General features: G+C 37.1%; 1 protein-coding gene across 1 annotated transcript in view; it reads right to left on the bottom strand.

Moving 5' to 3' along the window:
• The window catches only part of LOC128706578 (dnaJ homolog subfamily C member 2), a 100,276-nt gene extending 75,636 nt beyond the window's left edge, over window positions 1-24,640 (bottom strand). The window contains exons 1-6 of the mRNA XM_053801519.2: window positions 24,473-24,640; window positions 18,493-18,680; window positions 15,951-16,026; window positions 14,839-15,047; window positions 10,105-10,194; window positions 3,623-3,711 (exon numbers count right to left, since the gene is read on the bottom strand). Coding sequence (XP_053657494.1) covers window positions 3,623-3,711; window positions 10,105-10,194; window positions 14,839-15,047; window positions 15,951-16,026; window positions 18,493-18,680; window positions 24,473-24,536 — 716 coding nt within the window. The 5' untranslated portion in view covers window positions 24,537-24,640. The remainder of the gene's footprint in view (window positions 1-3,622; window positions 3,712-10,104; window positions 10,195-14,838; window positions 15,048-15,950; window positions 16,027-18,492; window positions 18,681-24,472) is intronic.
• Between the last annotated feature and the right edge of the window lie 595 nt (window positions 24,641-25,235).

A 25,235-nucleotide genomic window follows, 5' to 3' on the forward strand; every position in this document is an offset into this window, starting at 1 on the left:
ATTCATAAAATATGGCAGAAGTCAGAGGAACAAAGAGTTCTTAAAACTGACCAATCTATAACATGCAAGAAGCACATTTAAATTTCACCAACATTTCGATGATCAAATGCTATAGGATTAAAAAATTAAATAATAATTATTACCATTATTATATTCAAGGAGAAGCACTAAACATAAAGGTCAATCCTATGCATTTCTTAACCAAATTATATCAAACAAGTAAGAACTCACCCCAAGTACACCAGACTACACCAACAAGTACAGTACCAAAGACAGATGCATTAGATAAAAGCAAATATAGAAAAAAAAGTGAAAGCAATGTGACCATTTGTACAACCACCTTACCCATCTCCTCTCCCCCACTAAACAATATTACCCTCAATCATAACAGACAAAAGTTGGACACACAATTCAGAAGTGGCCAAGCCTTTTTTTTTTTTTTTAATGCACTGGCTGCCTCCCACCAAGGTATGGTAACTCCCCCCCCCCACACAAAAAAAAAACTTTTACCATAGTTCGCTCAACTGCTATCTTGTCAGAAGTATACCCACATCACAGTTCAGGGTTAAGTGCTTGTGTTACAGGGTTAAGTGTTGTATTACAATTTTCATAAAAATGGTGCTAAACTTGTAAGTTATACAGTGGAACCTCGGTTTTTATTTGCCCTGGTTTTTGTCGAATTCAGTTTTCTATGACTTTTTTTGTCAAAATTTTGCCCCAGTTTTCATTCATCACCTCAATTTTCGTCGAGTTGACAGTGGTCCATCGTAGTGAACGTGTCCGCCTGCACCCACACAAAGCATAAAATGCATTCTGAGTCAGTCTGGCTTTGTTTCTCGTCGGTAGAGGGTGGTAGTGATGGTGGTAGAGGGTGGTAATGATGATGGTAGAGGGTGGTAATGATGGTGGTAGAGGGTGGTAGTGATGGTGGTAGTAGTTGTGATGGTGTTAAAGGGTGGTAGTGATTGTGGAAGAGAGTGGTAGTGACTGTGGTAGAGGGTGGTAGTGATGGTGGTAGAGATAACCTCTCCTCCCTCTCCCTTCCTCGTCATCTTCCATATGCCAACAAGTCTTTTCAATAAAGGTAAAAGTGATGTTAAATGTTCATTTATCCATTTCATTAGTCCTCTGGATTTATTTCTCATTGTTTCTGCATGTAAAACTATAGTTATTCTCTATAAAATATATTTTTTGTTAACCCTTGGAGGATCAGTCACGTACGTGGTACGTCTTAACAGCCAGGGTCGGTCACGTACTTATACACCTTCAAATTTGGTGGAAGAAAGCTGGTAGGCCTACATATGAAAAAATGGGTCTGCGTGGCCAGTGTACGCAGTCTAAAAAAAATCCTGCAGCACACAGTGCATAATGAGAAAAAAAAACTCCGACCGTGTTTTTGGTTTAAAACAGCGGCTTTGCAGTGTATTTTCATATGGTATTTATGGCTGTATTCTCGTTTTCTTGGTCTCATTTGACAGAATGGAAGATATACTACAGAAATAGAGATGACTTTGATTGGTTTCACGAGGAAAAGTACCTTGAAATTGAGCTCAATATAGCGGAAATATTTGATTTTTATCGATGTTCAAGAGTAAACAAATCACGCCACACATCGAGTCTAATATTCTTTCACAAGTGCGCTGATATTATTTATACCATTTTTACAATAATGTAGTAGTATGCATAACAGTAAGTCTTCTATTTTTTGTAAGAATAAAAATTCAGAATGGAAAGCAAGAGTAATATACGAGGGGCCTGGAGACGTGACTAATGAACAGAGAAAAATGTTATTTTAGTGCCAGGAATGTCTGTCTTGTTTATTCTGGACCCTATTTTGAAACTGGAATCTTTTGAAATTTGTGTGAAACTGGCCAAACTGCCAATTTCTGACCACTTTATTAGGTAGTTAAAATCGGTAAATGGGCGGGTTCTTGTACTCAATCGCTAGAACAAATGGAATTTTAGATAATATATTTCTATGATTTCATTCTACTGGAACATTGAAGAAGGCCAAAAATAGGGCTCAAAGTGGGCGCAATCACCGATGAGTAAATATCATCGAGACCGCTAACCTCACGAAAGCATAATTCTGTAAGTTTTCCATCAAATTTCATGCTTTTAGTGTCATTGCCATTGGGAGAAGATTCTCTATCATTTCACAAGAATTTTTTTTTTTTTTTTTTTTTTGAAAATTTTTCGACCCTGAGTGGGAGTTCAGGATCAAGGGTCTTGACCCTCAACAGGTTAATAGTTTTGGATGTATGGAACAGATTATGTAATTGGATTTACATTATTTCTTATGGGAAATATTGCTTCAGTTTTTGTTGAATTCGATTTTCATCAGCCTTTCTGGAACAAATTAACCCTTTGACTATCACAACCCCAAATCCTTAGGTGTCTCCTGGTGTCACAAAATATTTGGAAAAAAAAAAAAAAAAAAATCTTCTGAAATGATAGAGAATCTTTTCCCGATGGTAATGACACCAAAAGTACAAAATTTGATGGGAAAACTTAGGGAATTACTCTCTCACAAAGTTAGTGGCCGCGGTGATATTTACAAATCAGCAATTTCGCCCACTTTGAGCCCTATTTTCGATTAATTCCATTATTCAAGTCGACCAAACTCATAGCTATTTCTTTAGAAATCCATTGGTTCTATCGACTGAATACAAGAAACTGCCCATTTACTGATTTCAACTACCCAGTAAAGTGGTCAGAAATTGGCAATTTGGCCAATTTCATACAAATTAAAAAATATGCCAATTTCAAAATAGGGTCCAGAATGAACAATGCAGACATTCCTGGCTCTAAAATAACATTTTCTTTGTTCATCAGTCATGTCTCCAGGCCTCTCTGATATTACTCTTGCTTTCTATTTTGAATTTTTATTCAAACAAAAAAATAAAAGTTACTGTTATGCAGACTATCGCAATATTGTAATAATTGTATAAATAATGTCAACCCATTCATGACTGCATATTAGAATGGCTAGTTGAACATTTATTGGACAATGACATCATTTGTTTACTCTTGAACATTGGCAAAAATCAAACATTTCCCCTACTTTGAGCACCATTTCAAGGTCCTTTTCATAGTAAAACCAATCAAAATCACCTCTACTTCTATAATATGTTTTCCATTCTATCAAATGTGACTACGAAAACGAGAATATAACCATAAAAACTATACGAAAATATGCCTCAAATTCGGCGCTTGAATCTAAAAACACGGTTGGAGTTTTTTTTTTTATTATTATGCACTGTGTGCTGCAGGATTTTTTTATACAGTGCACACTGACCACACAGACCCATTCTCTCACATGTGGGCCTACCAGCTTTCTCCTGCTTGATTTGAAGCCGCTAGAATTTTTGAGTATATATATGTCAAACACATTGACTCGTAAGACATATATGTACGACCGAAACAGTCAAAGGGTTAATGACGAAAACTGAGGTTCCACTGTATATAAAAGCATCAACATTATTATTACTACATTCATAATTTTAAACAATTTTAATTTTAAAAATAAATGCAAATATATCTTATTTATTCATTCCAAATTATTTATTTAAAGAACACTGAAACAACTAAAAAATCAATTTTAATTAGATAATATACTCACTCTTGTCCCTTTTCCTTTTCTTCTTCATCTAAATAAGAAAACTCTCGCCAAGATTCAAAATCGTACCAGAATGCATAAAACCTGTCCACCTGAAATTATGAAAGTTTTAACATTAGCTTTTCTATGTACAATGTACATGTTATTAGAATATTAACTGGAAACAATCAGGTTTAATCCAAGGAAGGGGAGGATGGTTCCAATTGATATGGTTAAGAACCCCTCAACAATATGAAGGTCCTGCCTTAAATGGTCTCCATATAGAGCAATGATTCAATCAGACAGCATTTACAACAAAGAAAATGGCTAAGATACTTAAAAAATGTAAATCTATATATAGTTTAACTAAATACTACAAAGTACCATCTAGCAATTTAAAGTACAATTTCACAGGACTAAGTTTCATTCAGATGAAATTTCATAGAGCTGGGAATCAAGTTTATTATGTAGCTATGAAGGGAGTGTTGGGAAAACACTCATGGTAAACTCATGATGATGCCTGACATCAAGTTAGAGTTATAGTCTGAATTAGTTTTACATACATAGTGCAGTATTAGCTTAAGAGATTTTTTAACACTAGACATTCTCCAACGAGGTGAGTTGACCCAAAAAGAGAGGAGATACTCTAACTGTCACTCATTTAATCACTTTCTGAAAGTATGCTGATACCACAGTGCAGACGGGCCTGTGAACTGCAACATTCCTAGCCCTCCTCCAAAGTGCAGGCACTGTACTTCCCACCTCCAGGACAGGTGTCCTTGAATCCCTTCATAATTGTTAACTGTTCACATTACAACAGCACAGCCTTAGCTCATAAAAATCACTTCCCTCTAGTCACTCTGTTCTAAAACTCTCACACAAGCTTGTTGTTTGTTTAAGCCCCCAAAACTCAAAACCTTTACCCCCCTCCCTCTCCTTCCAACCCTTCCCGAGATAACCCCTGCCCCACCTCCTTTCATGATTATTATTATTCTAGGTTCCAATTTATTTTTTTTAACAAATGGCCATATCCTACAGAAGCAGGGTGACCTTAAAAGAAAAACCAAAAGATTTTCTTTTTAAATTTAGTAATTTATACAGGAGAAGGGGTTACTAGCCCCTTGCTCCCAGCATTTTAGTCACCTCTTACAACAAGCATGGCTTATGGAGGAAGAACTCTGTCCCACTTCCTCATGGAGATCACAGGAAGTAAAGAACAAGAACTATTACGAAAACAGAAAAAAAAACGAGTATGTATATACATCAAGGTTATAACTGTTTTACTTTTTTCCAAATAAAACATCTCCTGTGTCATAAATCGATGAACTTTTATTTAAAACAATGAAAAGGTCCCTAATTCCTCTCACTTTTCAAAAAAGAGCACCTCTAAATAAAAACTATGAATCACCATTTATCTGCATTACTACTCATAAGTAGCAACTCAGGAAAGTACTAATTAGCAACTCAAATTAATGAAAAATATTAATAAGAATAATAACAAGAGAAGGGGATTAGCAAGCCACAATTTATAAGTTGTCAGCATCACGTTCTGGACAGGATTCTCCGTTTGGTAATCCATGAAAATCTTTGTGCTAAAACCAGTTCTCCAAACACTGAGTATCCATTTGTATCCCAAATGGTGAAGAATTATGAGGAACTAAAGGCTCAGTTTGTTAATGGAACAGAAGAGATCCTGTAAAGTAAAAGGACACAAGTGCAACTAATGTGACATTTTATTGCGGCAATATTTCACTCTCCAGGAGCTTTGTCAAAGCGTTACAAACAATACATGGATACAGAGAGTATATATAGGCTTAGGGTGAGGTGTAATATTAGTGGTAGTAGTAGTAACAGTAGTAGTGATATAAGTTGTAGTAGTAATAATACAATATGGTAGAACAATCAACTTGCACATGAGTAAAAGAATAGAAAAGCTATTACTTGAGTAGCATAAAAATAGGTTAGACAAATATTTCTATTGGAGGTTGGATTTGAGAAGGCTTATTTCAGTGTACATCCTCTGTAATGTGCTTGTGTAGTATTAGCAGGAGAGACATTGTGATGGCAGGGTTTACTGTTTTCAGGAGGATTTTTGCTAAGACTTCAGAGATGGTGAAGCTACCTTTGTTTTGTTTAATTGTATTAGAAATGGCAATTAGTGCTGATTCAAGGCACTTGCGTCTGCAGAAATTAGTTTCTTTGATCACAAATCGGGCGTCCCTGAATTTCATGAAATGATTGGTGGAATTTCAGTGTTGTACGCAGGTGTTGTTCAAGTTATCCGCAACATAATGGACATTTCATGCAGAAGAGATCCTCCAGTAGAGGGAGAGATGATATGAAGTTTTTGTACCATCTAACACTGGTGTTTAGATTCTTTAAAGAAAAGGGGCACTTTCCTTTGATTAACTATCAGAAAATTCCAAACACCAGCAATGCGAGGTGCAATTCAGGAGCCATTCTAGCTATTCTTGCATTCATTCTTATACCTACAAGATAGAAGACTTTGGAGAAGATATGCAGATTCATTTCATACACCTGATCAGATGTACAATGAAAATGACTTCAAGAATTTGTCAGAAATATTGAAACCTTACGAAAAAGCACTGAACTCATTGAAAAATCACTGGAAGCAGGAGCCATCTACACTCAATATACCAAGAAGTAATCAGTGTGTTGAACATGCAATCAGAGCTATGCAGGAACTGTATGCTGCCTGCAGAAACAAAAACAAACTGCAACTTTGATTTATTCTAGGCAACAAGTAGTAATATATGTACGAACATGATACAATATGCATTCATGTTACTTGTTTTTGTTACTCGTTTTTTTTCATTTAGGGGTGATATTTTCTAAAAAGATATGGAAATTAAAAGATTTTTCTTTGCTTTTAGGCAAAAGTTCATCTGACTTAAGTACAGGAATATTATGTTGTAAAAAAGTTATAGCCCTAATAAATATGCATGTGTAGTGTGATTTAAGTATAAGTAGCTGTTATGCTGCATGTTTATGAGACAAAAAAGAAACCAGAAATCCTACCACCATCTAAAACAATTATGGGTTTCCATATTACACTCACTTGGCAAGATGGTAGTACCTACTACCTAGGAAGTTCCACTTTTGTTACAATAAAAAATAAATGAAAATGAGCAGTTAACCAGCTAGAGTAAAGAAAACTATCATTATATTAACAGTATAAAATATCAACAAGTAGATCAATAAGACACGTGAAACCTTTTACTCTTCGAGCGGCCATCACGTAAAACTACATAATAGATGCCAGGGTTCCTCATGCAGATATACTTTATGAGCTCGGCTCACTCAGATAATTAAAAATAAGCTGTGAGTGGTTAAGTTTGGCCTAGATATGAGAGAATGAGTGTGCAGTGAGGGTGCACAGTACAAATCAAATCTTGCAGCATGCAGTGCACGATGGGAAAAGCACAATTCTGACTTTGTTTGGTTTAAAATAGCAAATTTGAGGTGTTTTCTTGGATGTTTTTTGTGGTTTTATTCGCTGTTTCTTGGTATCATTTAACAGAATGGAAGACATACTACATACAGAAAGAGATGGTTTTGGTTGTCTCCAGGACTGGAAGTAGCTTGAAACTGGGCTCAAAGTTGAAAAAATATTCAATTTCGGCAGATTTTCCTGAAGACATGTAAGGATCCCCTCCACCCCCAATCTGTTTTATGGGTTTTTAATACGTCTGATTCAATTAGTGGAACACCATAAACCATGACTAATCATTCCTGGTTTTATTTTTATCCAATACAGTAAATTATCTATTTTTTTGTGATTATGAATTCAAAATGGAAGACAAGTGTAATATAAGAGAGGTCTGGGGACATGGTTAATGAACAGAGGAAACTGTTGTTTTAGTGCATGGACTGTTTACATTGTTTATTTTGAACTTGTTTATAAATTTGAATATTTAGAATTTTGTGTAAAATTGACCAAATTAACAACTTCTATGGACTTTATATAGTAGTGATAGTAGAATGGACAGTTTCTTGTGCTCAATCATTAGAACTTTCTCATCTACCCTTACCTCATATATGGTATTTGTACATGGGGGTTCAACCACAGCAAATCACCTTAAACCCTTAATTACACAACAGAAAGCTGCTGCTGACAAACTTACTGACGTTCTTCAATAGAAGCCTGGCAAACTTACTGACGTTCTTCAATAGAACATTTGAGGCAGTTGACAGTGATAAGGAATATGATATTGTTTATTTGGATTTTAGTAAAGCCTTCGATAGAGTACCTCACAAGAGACTCTTAAGAAAAGTGGCAGCTCATGGTATAGGAGGTAAAGTTCTAGCATGGATTGAGGCATGGCTTACCAATAGAAAGCAGAGAGTTACCATTAATGGAGTGAAATCTGAATGGGGATTAGTCACTAGTGGCGTTCCACAAGGATCAGTTTTAGGCCCTCTCTTGTTCATAATTTACATTAATGACCTTGATGAAAGGATTACGAGTGACATGAGTAAGTTTGCTGATGATACAAAGATAGGCCGTATAATTCACTCTGAGGAGGACGTCAATGAACTCCAGGAGGATTTGGACAAATTAATGTCTTGGTCTGAAAAGTGGCAGATGAGGTTCAATGTGGATAAGTGTAAGGTACTTGCCCTTGGTAATGAAAATAACCCTCGAAGCTATAATCTAGGTGAAATAGAGCTTGATCATACAGAATGTGAAAAAGACTTGGGAGTCATGGTAAGCAGAAATCTAAAGCCAAGACAGCAGTGCCTTAGTGTGCGCAACAAGGCCAACAGATTACTTGGATTTATCTCAAGAAGTGTAAGTAACAGAAGTCCAAAAGTTATTTTGCAGCTCTATACATCACTAGTGAGGCCTCATTTAGATTATGCTGCTCAGTTTTGGTCCCCTTACTACAGGATGGATATAGACTCATTAGAGAACATACAGAGAAGAATGACTAAAATGATTTACTGTGTAAGGAACCTCACGTATAAAGATAGACTTAAAGCCTTAAATCTCCACTCTCTGGAGAGACATAGAATGAGAGGAGATATCATTGAAGTGTATAAGTGGATGACAGGCATAAACAAGGGAGATATTAATAAAGTACTGAGGGTGTTGAACCAGGTAAGAACCAGAAATAATGGATATAAGTTGGATAAATTTAGATTTAGAAAGGACATAGGTAAGTACTGGTTTTCTAACAGAGTTGTAGATGCGTGGAACAGTCTTCCCAGTGGGGTGATAGAGGCTAGGACCTTGGGTAGCTTTAAGAAGAGACTGGACAAATATATGAGTGGGAGGGGCTGGGTTTGATTGGTGTCATGGGGTACGGGAGTTATTTCTTGGGTAGCTTTAGGTAGAGATCGTTTTGATAAGGACCTGCCTCGTATGGGCCAGTAGGCCTTTTTCATTGTTCCTACATTCTTATGTTCTAATCTCCTGCACCAAGCAACACACCCCACCACTATTTAAGAACTTGAACCTGCTGAACATACAAAATATTCACTTACATTATTGTGCCTAATACATACACAGAACACTCTTCTCCAATATAAACCCTCCTCTCTAACTCCTCCTTGAGAACTACAATAGAATGCACTTGCATAACACAAGACACAAAACACTCTTTGATAGCCCTTGTGTCCATCTCTCCCTATGCAAAAATGCTATGCATATAAAGGCACCTAAGATCTGGAATTCATTGCCTGAAAATACAAAAGGGCCCCAGCTGCCTGCACACCAAATTAAGGCTCCACTTAGAAACCACCTCATCTCTCAAAATTAACAACACAAACACTATAAAACACCACTCAAACACTATTCAAAAATTGCCATATTTTATAAGTTTATTTCAAAACTAATATGGCCTCAATCTCATTATGTATAATGTGTTAAATAAGTATAATAATGTAACCTGTTATTCAACTACTAGTTAATTACTGCTAAACCACTACTGCATCTGTTGATGTATAAAAAACAATGTTTAACTCAAACCAACTATGATATATATGTCTAGTATTAAGTAGTTTGTAAAGCATTAGGTTTAGTCTGCCTGAAATGCATCTGCATGATAGTGGTTTTCTTTGCATTTAGCCAATCAATATTGTAATTACACATTGTAAACTATGCAAGGAAATAAACTCCATAATCCTTAATAGAAGGCATACTAGTGAAACAGCCAAGAATTTAGTCAAAAGGAGCAAAGGAATTGAATTAAAGTGAGACTCAAATGGAGGAGATGCACAGGCAAAATGTTTTAGCAATAAAGATGCTCAAGTACATAGAGCACTTATGGAAACTGATTAGTCGAAATAAGAGTTAAAGAAGTGGGAAGTACGGTGCCTGTACTCTACAAGAGTGGTGATCTTGTAGTTTGGAAGGTCACTGGAAATGAGATGTCAAAAAATATCTTTTCTTGTGGGCAAGTAAATGTGTTTTCTTGTGGGCATCTCTACTTTTATGGAAAATAGCAAATGTAAAAATAAATATTTTTTTGATAAGTACTTACTTTTTGTTTTGGGTCATCAGGCTTACCAAGACCTGGAACGTGTTTTCTAGTTGACCACCGAGCATTACGTTCTAATACGGGAGTAAATACCTGAAAAGTAAGAATAGGACAATTTTCAACTTAAAAAACAAAATCTATATCCTCGCATATTTTCACTAACCCTATATATAAGTATGTATATATATATACTGTAATTACTTGCCTTATTTCCAGTAACCAGATCTCAGTAATAGTGTACAAGTCTTTTCCTAACATAGCCGCCACTATACAACAGCAGACATATTTATGATCTTCCACCAACATTAAATAATGGTATTTACAGTGGAATGTTTTATGCTAATATTTTAGTTTGGTTTTACTTACCGAGATGAAAATAATTGTACTATGCTGGCTATGAGTGCAAAAGCAGCTGTGAAATCTGTCAAACGTGATAGTTCCCTGTTTATTTCTGCTTGCACTTAAGCTTCCAAACCTTTTGAGCAATTTCCTCAAGCAATATTAATCCAAAACAACTGATTTCAGTTGAAAGTGATCAATACCAAGATGGTAATTATGTGTATTATTATTACAATAATTACATTAAAGCATATATGTGAACAGTATTTAGATAAAGGTAGGGAAGTTTTCATTGCATTTATGGATTTAAAAAAGGCATATGATAGAGTGGATAAGGGGAACAATGTGGCTGATGTTCCAAGTTCCAAGTTACTAAATACTGTAAAGTTTTTTTATGAGGATAGTGAGGCTCAGGTTAGGGTGTGCAGGAGAGAGGGAGACTACTTCCCGGTAAAAGAAGGTCATAGACAGGGATGTGTAATGTCACCATGGTTGTTTAACCCTTTCAGGGTCCGTGCCATAGATCTACGGCTTTACGTTCAGGGTCCAAACCGTAGATCTACGCCATGAGCTCAGCTCACTCTGATAAGCTGTGAGCAGTAAATTTGGGCCTAGATACGAGAGAATACATCTATGTGGTATGTGTGCACCACATAAAACAAATCCTGCAGCACACAGTGCATAATGAAAAAAACAGACCATAATTTTCAATTAAAACAGCGACTTTGCAGTGTTTTTCCGTATGTTTTTTATAGTTGTATTTGTAATTTCTTGGTCTCATTTGATAGAATGGAAGATATACTACAGAAATAGACATGATTTTGATTGGAAATGGCTTGAAACTGAGCTCAAAGTAGCAGAAATGTTAAATTTTTGCCAATGTTCAAGAGTAAACAAATGACCTCACACATCTAATACACGCCAGCTGGTGGGTCTAATATACGTTCACAAATGTGCTGATATTATTTATACAATTATTACAGTGTTGCATAACAGTAATTCTTCTATTTTTTTGGTTTGAATAAAAATTCATTATGTGAATAAAAAATAAAAATGGAATCCATTTGTAAAGCCTGAAAATGTAACTAATGAACAGAGGAAATGTTAGTTTAGTGCCAGGAATGCCTGCATTGTTTATTCTGGACCCTATTTTGAAATTGGAATATTTTGAACTTTGCATTAAATTGGCCAAATTACCAATTTCTGGTCACTTTATTTTGTTGTTGAAACAGTTGACTTGGCAATTTCTTGTGCTCAATTGATAGAATAGAAGAAATACTAGTGAAATAACTAAGAATTTGGTTGACTGGAATACTGTAATTGGCCTAAAATGGGAGTCAAAGTTGGCAAAATCACCGATGTGTAAATATCGCCAACACTATCAAAATTCAGGAGAGCATAATTTTGTCAATTTTCCATCAAATTTAGTACTTTTGTTTTATTACATTCAGAAAAAGATTCTCTACCATTTCATAAGAAAAAATAACAAAATTATTTTTTGAAAATTCTTGGACCCTGGTGCACACTTTGAAATTTGGCCTCTGGACCCGGAAAGGGTTAATATATTTATAGATGGGGTTGTGAAAAAAGTAAATGGTAGGGTGTTGGGGAGAGGGGTAGGATTAAATTATGGGGAATCAAGTACAAAATGGGAGTTGACACAGTTACGTCTTGCTGATGATACCATGCTTATGGGAAATTCTAAAGAAAAGTTGCAAAGGTTAGTGGATGAGTTTGGGAGGGTGTGTAAAGGTACAAAGTTGAAAGTGAACATAGATAAGAGTAAAGTGATGAGGGTATCCAACGATTTAAATAAAGAAAAATTAGATATCACACTGGAGAGAGGGAGTATGGAAGAAGCGAGTGTTTTTAGATATTGGGGAGTTGACGTGTCGGCAGATGGGTTTATGAAAGATGAGGTTAATCACAGAACTGAAGAAAAAAAAGGCGAGTGGTGTGTTGAGGTATTTGTGGAGACAAAAAACGTTATCCATGGAGGCAAAGATGGGAATGTATGAAAGTATAGTGGTACCAACACTCTTATATGGGTGTGAAGCTTGGGTTGTAAAGGGGCCTAGATGCTGCAGTGAGGAGGTGGCTGGAGGCAGTGGAGATGTCCTGTCTAAGGGCAATGTGTGGTGTAAATATTATTCAGAGAATTTGGAGTGTGGAAATTAGGAGAAGGCGTGGAGTTAATAAAACTATTAGTCAGAGGGCTGAAGAGGGGTTGTTGAGGTGGATTGGTCATTTAGAGAGAATGGATCAAAGTAGAATGACTTGCAGAGCGTATAAATCTGTAGGGGAAGGAAGGTTGGGTAGGGGTCGTCCTCGAAAAGGTTGGAGGGACAGGGTAAAGGTGGTTTTGTGGGCGAGGGGCTTGGACTTCCAGCAAGAGTGCATGAGCATGTTAGATAGGAGTGAATGGAGACGAATGGTATTTGGGACCTGACGATCTGTTGGAGTGTGAGCAGGGTAACATTTAGTGAAGCGATTCAGGGAAACCGGTTATTTTTATATAGCCGGACTTGAGTCCTGGAAATGGGAAGTACAATGCCTGCACTCTAAAGGAGGGGTTCGGTATATTGGCAGTTTAGAGGGATATGTTGTGTATCTTATATGTATATACTTCTAAGCTGTTGTGTTCTGAGCACCTCTGCAAAAACTGTGATTATGTGTAAGTGAGGTGAAAGAGTTGAATGATGATGAAAGCATTTTCTTTTTGGGGATTTTCTTTCTTTTTGGGTCACCCTGCCTCGGTGGGAGACGGCTGACTTTTTAAACATAAAGTGTATGTATCATGTTTATATGTTACGTAGCACGTTTATTACATAATTTTGAAAAAATATCATAGATGGATTAACAAAAATGTCTATAAGTATTAAAGTAATACAGTGGACCCCCGCTTAACGATCACCTCCAAATGCAACCAATTATGTAAGTGTATTTATGTAAGTGCGTTTGTACGTGTATGTTTGGGGGTCTGAAATGGACTAATCTACTTCACAATATTCCTTATGGGAAAAAATTCGGTCAGTACTGGCACCTGAACATACTACTGGAATGAAAAAAGTTCGTTAACCGGGGGTCCACTGTATATGACATTTAATGCGCCCAAGAGGTTATTATATGGCATCAAGAGTAGAGAGACTCTTAATGATTTTAATGTGCACCTGCATGCCAGCACAGTGTGTAAGTATATTTAGGTACAGGTACACATAAGTATAATTATCAGAATACATATAAAATATGCAATAACTTTAAAACACTTCAAATTTTGGAAAATTTCCAGACATAACAGTGAGATGTGCTCACGGAGAATGTAAACAAATCTGGTGGGGCACGCCATGCTAGATTAGAAAGACCGCTCACCGTATAGCAAGTTTTGATCATAACTTGAAATTGCCGTATTAGAAGAACACTGTAAAGCGGGGCCCTACTGTACAGTAGACCGCTGATTAACACTGGTTCCTTTAACATTTTTTCTCTATTATACTGTTGAAAAATTGTGGCATATTTTCGACTAGCACTTCGTAAAATTCAAATAGCACAGTGCTACTTTTAGGAGGAAAAACTGGAGCCCCGAGAGATGAACTGGGGGATTTCAGATCTGTGTTTGTGATTAACTTGGTTCCTGAATACCAGTCAATACATGCAGTGTGTACATATGCTGTTATGTATGATAATTTGTGTGTATGTTTACCTGAATAAACTGACTGACTGATGTGTTCAGCTGGTTGGGTGGCTGGCCTGTTTCTGTCTGAGAGAGCCACTCATGAGCCTGATAATCAGCTAGACTTTCAAACAGGTATTACATATGTTGCAGAATTGTCATGTCTGCGCAAGTGGAAAGATACAACTGTGGCTAAAATGTGTTTTACTTGTCTGGCTTTTTTTTTTTATTATTCTAGGTAATTTACACAATGTATGATAACTGTACGTATGTGTACCTGTGCCTAAATAAACTTATGCATTTCCAATTGTTCAGACATGACGATTCTGCAATGCCTGTAATACACGGCTGGCCAGCCGGCCGGCCGGCTGGCTGGCTGGCTGGCTGGCTGGCCGGCCGGCCGGGTGGCTGGCTGGCTGGCTGGCCGGCCGGGTGGCTGGCTGGCTGGCTGGCCGGCCGGCCGGCCGGCCAGCCAGCAACCACAATTTAAGGTAAGAAATATTATGTATTGCATTTGTAGCCTTAAGCAATAGAAAAATATATAATGACAATGAAGAACAATTACATCATTTTTATTTTTCTAAGATTTCTAGACCAAAACAGTTGTTTGGCTTTTTTGGGGTCCCAGGTAACATGGATTTGTCATACACTGCATTTTCAGGGATGTAACTACCATGTTAATCAACCATTTATGCTAATCTTCAGAACACAATACAGATTATACACACCTCAAAGAAATTAGTTTTATTGTAATTATTTACTACAGGAACATCATCATCAAACTCCGAATCAATGGAGTCCCATGAGCGACGCTTAACTGGATCACCCAGAATCTCATAGGCTTTAGTAATGCAGGTGAAATAGTCATCATCATCCCGAATCTCTTCCCCTGCTCCTCTTCTTTTATCAGGGTGATGACGGAGGACCATCATGCGATCTGGGAGCGAGTGAATAATTTAGCAAAACAGTAGTTTACATATTAAAGTAACCCAGTCCGAAAATCAGTTTAAGACTTCTCAAAAGCCACTTAATCACCGTAGACTAAATGCTAAATACTCAGTACACACTTACTCACCTATGTACTCCCACATCATAACTGAAACAATCACTTTGAACCTTTTATCCATTGTTGACAGGAATATAATTGAATCATTGTTTTCACAAAAAGCATTTTCGAATAAAAATATATCTTTGTATTATACAAATTTTGATTCATTTATAATTAATATTCTACTGTACAACTATGAAATAATTACTATCCTACTGTACAACTATGATATACTCCTTAGTGTTAACCCGTAAATGTTCCAAACGTACATACACGTTTTTTCAACATTTGAAAGTATGTAAAAAAAGTAGATCTTTTTTTTTTTTACATTTGAAAATGTGTAAAAAACTTTGATCTACTTTTGTTTTTTTGTTATATTTGAAAATATGTAAAAAAAACGTAGATCTACTTTTGTAGCACTACACATGTGAACGTAGATCTGCTTGGACCGTTTACGGGTTAAGTAGATTGTAAGCCAATAATGTTAAGTTGGCCCATAATGCCTAGGAATAATAGAGGTTCTCTTTGCATTGCAACCCACTATTGTAAATACAAAATCTCAATGTACTGTTTGCAAAGACATAAAATAAATAAATAAATAAAAGCATCCTACAGTTTTATGGTACTGTATAAATTCCCAAAACTTCTCGTTCCTAATAAAGCCTAGAAACTGTAGCAACAATAAATGAGCAAACTTTAATCACCAAACTTAAATTTTAAGCCATAGAACTTTGCCAAATATTTCATCAGCAGTACTACAATTGATGGATCAACATGATATAGAGTACTCACACGCTCTTTTAATGTCTTCATCTGACGCTTTATATCGATACTTCTTAAGCCCCAACACAGCATAGTGATCCTGATCCTGCAGAGTACATCTTAATGCCATATCACAAGGAAACTTAGATATTACAGAATTAATGAGCACATCATTTATCACAGTATATACAGTATAACTGTAAAAAAAAAAAAAAAAATTAGGAATGGGGAATAATATCATTTAACAGGTCATGCAGATACATTTACAGCTGTATTATGTAAGATAGTGACAAAAACATATTAAAAGACTAAAGCTTTACTAAGGTTTTTACACCATCATGAATGTAACAATACGAGAAAGAAAAACTGCACTGACCTCAACCTACAGACCCCACAGGGGTTAGGCGAGCACATTTCCACTTTGTCAAAGACTTGAAAGAACTTTTATTTACTCCAATGATTGTAAAGACCCCACTGACAAAAAAAAAATGTTTTACAGAACTTTCAATGTCAATGCAAGTGACAGGTAACTTTTATTAATATGACCCTTAGTCATGCCAATGGATATAAAAATTTCACACTATCCTGAATTTAACAGCAAAAGGAATGAATTGCATGGGGTCTTGATTTTCAAACCCCCAAAGGTGTAAGGCAAGCATGTCATCACTGTCACATATTAAAAAAATTAAGTGATGATAAAATGTATGATTATATGAACATGACATACAAGTTAGCACTGCAAGTCCTATAAAAAGTGATCTGGGGCAACAATGATCACCATTGTTAAATTAAGTAAACGTTCTATTTTTTTTATTTTAAGTCAGTGGTGCAGTGGGAATGTGCCCTACAGAGTAGATAGATCAAAGTATTTAAAACTCCTCGCTCATCCTATTCAGTGTATGCAATAGATTTAACTGGAAAATATTTAAAGTAGACCCTAAAATTTTCCCAAGGTCCGAGTAGGTACCCAGTCAGTTATAAATGAAGCCCATGTACAGTGGAACCTCAACATTCACATGTCCTTATATTTGTACAGCTCTATATCTGCCCAACTTTTTCGAGAAAAATTTGACTCAGTATTCAGATATTGTCCTGATATTCGACCTAAACAAAATGGTCCATCTGGACGAAGTCTGACAAAAACAAAGCATCACATGCTCAGCCTCTTGTCAGCTTTCATTTGCTAAGTGTTGTTCATACAAGCTCCGTGAAACTTTTTAATATTTAAGTGTTATTCTGTGTTTTTTTTTTTTTAAATATTTTCATTGAAAATAAGTAATCATGGCCCTAAAAAAGAGTAGTGATCCAAACAAACCTAAAAGGTGTGGTGAAATCCACCATGTCATCCATACTGAAAAATAAAGAGGCAATAAAAGGGGCTGACGGGGCAAAAGGAGTGAAAATTATTGCTGTGAAAAAATCACAGATAACTGAAGTTATGGAAAAACTTTTGTAAGTCTGGAACAGATTAATCCAATTTACATAATTTCTTACGGGAAAAACTGATTCATTATTCATACAACTCACTATTCGAACAGCCTCCTGGAACAGATTAAGTTCAAATACTGAGGTACCACTGTACGGGAAATGGGAGAATTGATAAACAGCCACTCTAATATAAATTGTAACAAAATATTAAATGTGTCAGAGAGAGGGGACATGTCACAGGAAGATTATATATACTCAATTGTGATGTCTTGCATTCTAGAAAAAGATGAGAGGGCATTATTCAGTTTAAAATAAGCCAAGAAAGCCACTATGTCTGGCTTATTTCCATTGGGGTCCTCTGATACTCTACCTCAGTATGCAACTCACAGCAATTGGCTAACACTCAGGTACTTACTGACTGTTACATGAACAGGGGCAACAGGTATAAAGAAAACAAGCCCAGTATTTTTACATATATCAGAGTTAATATCAGGTCTTTCAGAAACAAGCAAAAGGCACTAATACTTGAGTTCTGAACCACCTGCTCATGGCTCAAATCTAAAGACACAAATGTGCTCCTAAAAAAAAAAAAAAAAAAAAAAGTGAAAAAAAAAAAATGAAAATACCCTCACTGGGAGAAAAGAAGAAAGAGGTAACAAAAGGATATAGGAACTTTTTCAAAGTGGTAATACATATGAATGGAATACATGAATAGGTAGCAAGTGCAACAACCACTGGAAATTTAAAAATACTATAATATTATGATACATCAAACACTGATGAGAGGGCACCATAACCGTAGCTCTGCTCCTGTAGTTACGACTAAGTACAGGTGCTCCTGGCTATATGTATGTGGTACATACATGAAGTCCAAGCTTATAGCAACTGTAGTAATCTCAATCAAGTCATCAACACTTAATTCTTTATTATAAGAATCTCCATTAAGTTTTGTGGATGGAAGTGATCGAATAACAGTGAATTTATATCCACTGTAGGGAATTACTGCTGGAAATGGGGCACTGCATAAAAGTGAATTCACATGTAGTGAACCTGCATATTGCATACATGGGTTCACTACTTAAGACAGTCATAAAAACCACAATGCCAAAATTAAATAAAAATTTCATAGTATACATGTATTTACCTTCCAATCTGCAGGATTGAGTGATCTAAGATACTGAATATCATCCTCAATCTCTACTTCTGGGCCTTCCTCTCCTTCACTTTCTTCTTCACTTTCCCCAGCAGAGGAGATAAGGTGGCCACGCAGCCTCCGAGCTTCATATCCATGGAACCACCTTCCAACCGGCTCTACCTCAACCTGTACAAGAGCTGAAGCAAATAAAAAAATATTAGCATAAAGAAGGTACAGTATACACTAACTACTCCCATTATTAGATTATTTATTTATTATATGAACTATACATTACGTAAACAAAACTATTTGCAGAACAAATACAAAATGCAAAAATACGAATGCAAAAATTCAAAATGAAAAGCAAGCATAATATAAGAGGGGCCTGGAGATGTGACTAATGAACAGATAAAATGTTATTTTAGTGCCTGGAATATCTGCATTGTTTATGCTGGGCCCTATTTTGAAACTGGCATCTCTTGAATTTTGTGTGAAATTGGCCAAATTAGTAATTTCAGATCATTTTATTGGGTAGTTGAAATAGGTAAATAGGCAGTTTCTTGTACTCAATCGATAGAATAGAAGGAGTTCTAGCAAAATATCTATGAGTTTGGTCAACTGGAACAATAGAATTGGTCCCAAATAAGCTCAAAGTGGGAAAATTGACGATGTGTAAATATCGCTGAGACTGCTAACTTCTTGATAGCATTATTCCCTAAGTTTTCCATCAGATTTAATACTTTTCATTTCATTACCTTCACAAGGTGCATAGCAAGAACTCAAGAAGTGTTCAAAGCACATGTATTAGTCGCTATACTGACTGAGACCCACACTATGGACTCTGGTAATCACGTGATCCAAGCGTTGTCAGTCGACAACCAAGATCACGTATGAAAATCAAATCGAACAAATCGGTTCGAAAACCGATTTATTCGACAACTAGTCCATTCAACAACTGAGATTCCACTGTATATATGTAGTACAGTCATACAGCCTATGGACATAAATCTGCAATAAACCTGCAATATATTCACTGCTCACTATAAGCTAAGGACAAAAATATTTTAAAGTAAGTAATGTGTATACTGTATAAGCATTTTTTAGGCCTAGCTATATCACTTAATATATGATAGTATAAACATGTTATCAGGCAGTTATACACATTTGAAAGTGAAAAAAGGTACAATTCACTTACAGCAGTAGCCTGCAGAGCCCTCCTATATGCATGTACAACTTCTCGTATATGCAGTACATATGATAATGAGTTGTAAAGACATCATATACTCTACAATATGTATGGCTAAATGTACAAGTCTTATTGACATCATATGATCAATCTACTATATGTTGGCTGAAACATATTGTATTATGTACTGCATGTTAAATGTATCAACCTTAATGAGAAAATACTATCTATCATGTATACATGAATGTAAATCAAATTCTTTGTGTTCTCTTGTCTCTAATATTGTTTTGTGCTCACAGTTCCATTCATGGAAAGAGAGAGGGAGAGAGATCAGACCTGGAAAATGTAAAGAGACTGTTTATTACACACATACTCAATACAGCATTTAAACTACTGGACATGCCTCAAAGTACGTACTTGAAATGTACTCTCTGGAGAGGAGAGTGATACACCTACATGATGATATTGTGGAAATAAATGGTAAAAAATACCAACACAATGGAAAAGTAAACACAGAAGCAGTATAATGTGATCTTTATTGACAATGTTTCGCCCACACAGTGGGCTTTATCAAGATCTGTTTGTGACTTGATAAAGGCTACTGTGTGGGCAAAACGTTGTCAATAAAGGATCACATTATACTGCTTGTGTGTTTATTTTTACATGATATTGTACTGGTAGACAAAGTCCCAAAGCTACACTCTACCATAGTGAAAAATACAAGAGAAATAAGAAATAAGATTTAGTTGGATTTTTAACCCAGGGTAGGGAGGGTTAGTGCACCATCAAGGACCGTCTGTCTTATTTCCACTGGTGTCCTTCAATCTTGTCTCCCAAGATACTACCCACAACAGTTGATTAACACCCAGGTACCTACTTACTGCTAAGTGAACAGGGACAGTAGGTGTATGTAAGGAAACATGCCTAACGTTTCCACCCGTGTAGGGAATTGAACCACGGTCACTCAGTGTGTGAGGGCACTATATACACAAAATAGGAATCCGCACAAATATCCACAACCCAAGATACTTCTTGCTACCAAGACTTCAATGCACTCCCTTCAGGCATTAGGGGAATTATCAACAAACCCCCTGGCTAACATCAAGGAAAACTTTACAAGGTCCTGCAGCCAGTTCCTGAACAATTGTGGTGTATACATTGGACTACATGCAGTGGGCACCAACTTCCTAGTCGATCAAGCCAGCAAGCAGGAGAGCTACTCTGGGACCAGGCCATGGGAGCAGTGGCCCCTGAAACTGACTCAGCAAATATCAGAAAAATTTCTGGAACAAGTACGCAAGTGTTCATAAGGAAACTGGAGCACTACCTCTGCAGTGTCATATCAACTGGACTGTGATGGGTATTACCTGGAGTTTACCTGGAGAGAGTTTCGGGGGTCAACGCCCCCGCGGCCCGGTCTGTGACCAGGCCTCCTGGTGGATCAGCGCCTGATCAACCAGGCTGTTGCTGCTGGCTGCACGCAAACCAACGTACGAGCCACAGCCCGGCTGATCAGGAACTGACTTTAGGTGCTTGTCCAGTGCCAGCTTGAAGACTGCCAGGGGTCTGTTGGTAATCCCCCTTATGTGTGGTGGGAGGCAGTTGAACAGTCTCGGTCCCCTGACACTTATTGTATGGTCTCTTAACGTGCTAGTGACACCCCTGCTTTTCATTGGGGGGATGGTGCATCGTCTGCCAAGTCTTTTGCTTTCGTAGTGAGTGATTTTCGTGTGCAAGTTCGGTACTAGTCCCTCTAGGATTTTCCAGGTGTATATAATCATGTATCTCTCCCTCCTGCGTTCCAGGGAATACAGGTTTAGAAACCTCAAGCGCTCCCAGTAATTGAGGTGTTTTATCTCCGTTATGCGCGCCGTGAAAGTTCTCTGTACATTTTCTAGGTCGGCAATTTCACCTGCCTTGAAAGGTGCTGTTAGAGTGCAGCAATATTCCAGCCTAGATAGAACAAGTGACCTGAAGAGTGTCATCATGGGCTTGGCCTCCCTAGTTTTGAAGGTTCTCATTATCCATCCTGTCATTTTTCTAGCAGATGCGATTGATACAATGTTATGGTCCTTGAAGGTGAGATCCTCCGACATAATCACTCCCAGGTCTTTGACGTTGGTGTTTCGCTCTATTTTGTGGCCAGAATTTGTTTTGTACTCTGATGAAGATTTAATTTCCTCATGTTTACCATATCTGAGTAATTGAAATTTCTCATCGTTGAACTTCATATTGTTTTCTGCAGCCCACTGAAAGATTTGGTTGATGTCCGCCTGGAGCCTTGCAGTGTCTGCAATGGAAGACACTGTCATGCAGATTCGGGTGTCATCTGCAAAGGAAGACACGGTGCTGTGGCTGACATCCTTGTCTATGTCGGATATGAGGATGAGGAACAAGATGGGAGCTAGTACTGTGCCTTGTGGAACAGAGCTTTTCACCGTAGCTGCCTCGGACTTTACTCTGTTGACGACTACTCTCTGTGTTCTGTTAGTGAGGAAATTATAGATCCATCGACCAACTTTTCCTGTTATTCCTTTAGCGCGCATTTTGTGCGCTATTACGCCATGGTCACACTTGTCGAAGGCTTTTGCAAAGTCTGTATATATTACATCTGCATTCTTTTTGTCTTCTAGTGCATTTAGGACCTTGTCGTAGTGATCCAATAGTTGAGACAGACAGGAGCGACCTGTTCTAAACCCATGTTGCCCTGGGTTGTGTAACTGATGGGTTTCTAGATGGGTGGTGATCTTGCTTCTTAGGACCCTTTCAAAGATTTTTATGATATGGGATGTTAGTGCTATTGGTCTGTAGTTCTTTGCTGTTGCTTTACTGCCCCCTTTGTGGAGTGGGGCTATGTCTGTTGTTTTTAGTAACTGAGGGACAACCCCCGTGTCCATGCTCCCTCTCCATAGGATGGAAAAGGCTCGTGATAGGGGCTTCTTGCAGTTCTTGATGAACACAGAGTTCCATGAGTCTGGCCCTGGGGCAGAGTGCATGGGCATGTCATTTATCGCCTGTTCGAAGTCATTTGGCGTCAGGATAACATCGGATAGGCTTGTGTTAATCAAATTTTGTGGCTCTCTCATAAAAAATTCATTTTGATCTTCGACTCTCAGTCTGGTTAGCGGCTTGCTAAAAACTGAGTCATATTGGGACTTGAGTAGCTCACTCATTTCCTTGCTGTCATCTGTGTAGGACCCATCTTGTTTAAGTAGGGGCCCAATACTGGACGTTGTTCTCGATTTTGATTTGGCATAGGAGAAGAAATACTTTGGGTTTCTTTCGATTTCATTTATGGCTTTTAGTTCTTCCCGCGATTCCTGACTCCTAAAGGATTCTTTTAGCTTAAGTTCGATGCTTGCTATTTCTCTGACCAGTGTCTCCCTACGCATTTCAGATATATTGACCTCTTTTAGCCGCTCTGTTATTCTTTTCCGTCGCCTGTAAAGGGAGCGCCTGTCTCTTTCTATTTTACATCTACTCCTCCTTTTTCTTAGAGGAATAAGCCTTGTGCATACATCGAGTGCCACCGAGTTAATCTGTTCTAGGCATAAGTTGGGGTCTGTGTTGCTTAGTGTATCTTCCCAGCTTATATCGGTTAGGACTTGGTTTACTTGGTCCCACTTTATGTTTTTGTTATTGAAGTTGAATTTGGTGAATGCTCCCTCGTGACTAGTCTCATTTTGTCGGTCTGGGGCTCCACGCATACAAAACAAATTTTATTTCTTTGCAAAGGTTACAATGTGTGATTTGCATTTTATCAAGTGTTGTTAAGTATTAAAAAAGCCACTAACATGACAGGGCATTTCAGCAAAATCAACATTAATATATAAAAATAAGTACAATATACAAATTTTTATTAAGGAAAATCTACAACTGGTGTCAGAAGCCATGACATAAATTTGTTTAATAGTTCACTGGACATGTAGATATTCTGGGTATATTTAGCATACATACAGAGGTACAAAAAAAATACAGGTAAGAGCAGCATGCCAAAGCTACTTATATGCATAGCACTACGGGCTGGCTTATGTATTGCACATTATGATATTTGCATAATTACTATGAACAGTGTTATTCATGAGTGTTGGAGAGGTGTGAACCATCACATTAAAAATTAAATTAGCCTAGACCATTATAATACTACATTCCTTGGGAAGCATAAACCCACATGGGCCACACATCAAGTTTATTCAGGTACTGATACTCGTGCTACTATGTATGATAATTGTACATAAGTACAATTATCATACACAGTAACACGAGTAAATTACCTTGGATAACCCAAAATAAAAAGTCAAGGCGACTTATTTCCACTGGGATCCTTGTAATTGGAGGAGAACAAGTTTGATCCAAGGAAAAAGAAGGAAGCTCCACTTCCTTAGACAAAGAGATCATCGAGGCACAGCCACCTTGATGGTATCAGCCTGGCTCATAAATTTATTAAAGAAAATAGGACTTGTACTGTATTCATGGGGAAGCGCTATACCCACAGGGGCCCGTGTCTGGAAAAAGGGAGGCGACTAGATTTAAGGTAAAGGTATGGTAACGCCTATTCCTTGGATCAGGAGCTATCCATATCATCAAGGTACTCCCCATGAATTTTTACCCATGTCATATACAAAAAAAAATCGAGCAGCAGAGTCATTATGTCGGAAATAATGTCTTAAATCCATTATTAATGGGATATTAATATTCACAGGTCTGCTAAATCATTCCATTATAAGAGAAAATCAAGTGAAGGACCAACAAGCATTAACCAGACCCAGAGATCTTTACTGGCAAGAATATATATTAACTCACGTGTAAGACGCCTCTTGATGATGACCAGAACACCAGACTCCTCAGTGTCCATGTCAGCAGTCATAATTATGTTGGAAGTGCCAGAAGACAACTACAAAACAAGAAGAAACATTTTTGAGCGGTGATACAAGGACAGCAGAGAGTGACACACGTGTACCAACACAGAAAACTGCACTCAACAACATACACTCAACTATACACTCAACAACATACACTCAACTATATACACTCAACAACATACACTCAACTATATACGCTCAACAACATACACTCAACTATATACGCTCAACAACATACACTCAACTATATACGCTCAACAACATACACTTAACTATATACACTCAACAACATACACTTAACTATATACACTCAACAACATACACTCAACTATATACACTCAACAACATACACTTAACTATATACACTCAACAACATACACTTAACTATATACACTCAACAACATACACTTAACTATATACGCTCAACAACATACACTTAACTATATACACTCAACAACATACACTTAACTATATACACTCAACAACATACACTCAACTATATACACTCAACAACATACACTTAACTATATACACTCAACAACATACACTTAACTATATACACTCAACAACATACACTTAACTATATACACTCAACAACATACACTCAACTATATACACTCAACATACACTCAACTATATACACTCAACAACATACACTCAACTATATACACTCAACAACATACACTCAACTATATACGCTCAAC

Source organism: Cherax quadricarinatus, chromosome 3 (genome assembly GCF_038502225.1).
Source record: "Cherax quadricarinatus isolate ZL_2023a chromosome 3, ASM3850222v1, whole genome shotgun sequence".
Taxonomy (NCBI): Eukaryota; Metazoa; Arthropoda; class Malacostraca; order Decapoda; family Parastacidae; genus Cherax; species Cherax quadricarinatus.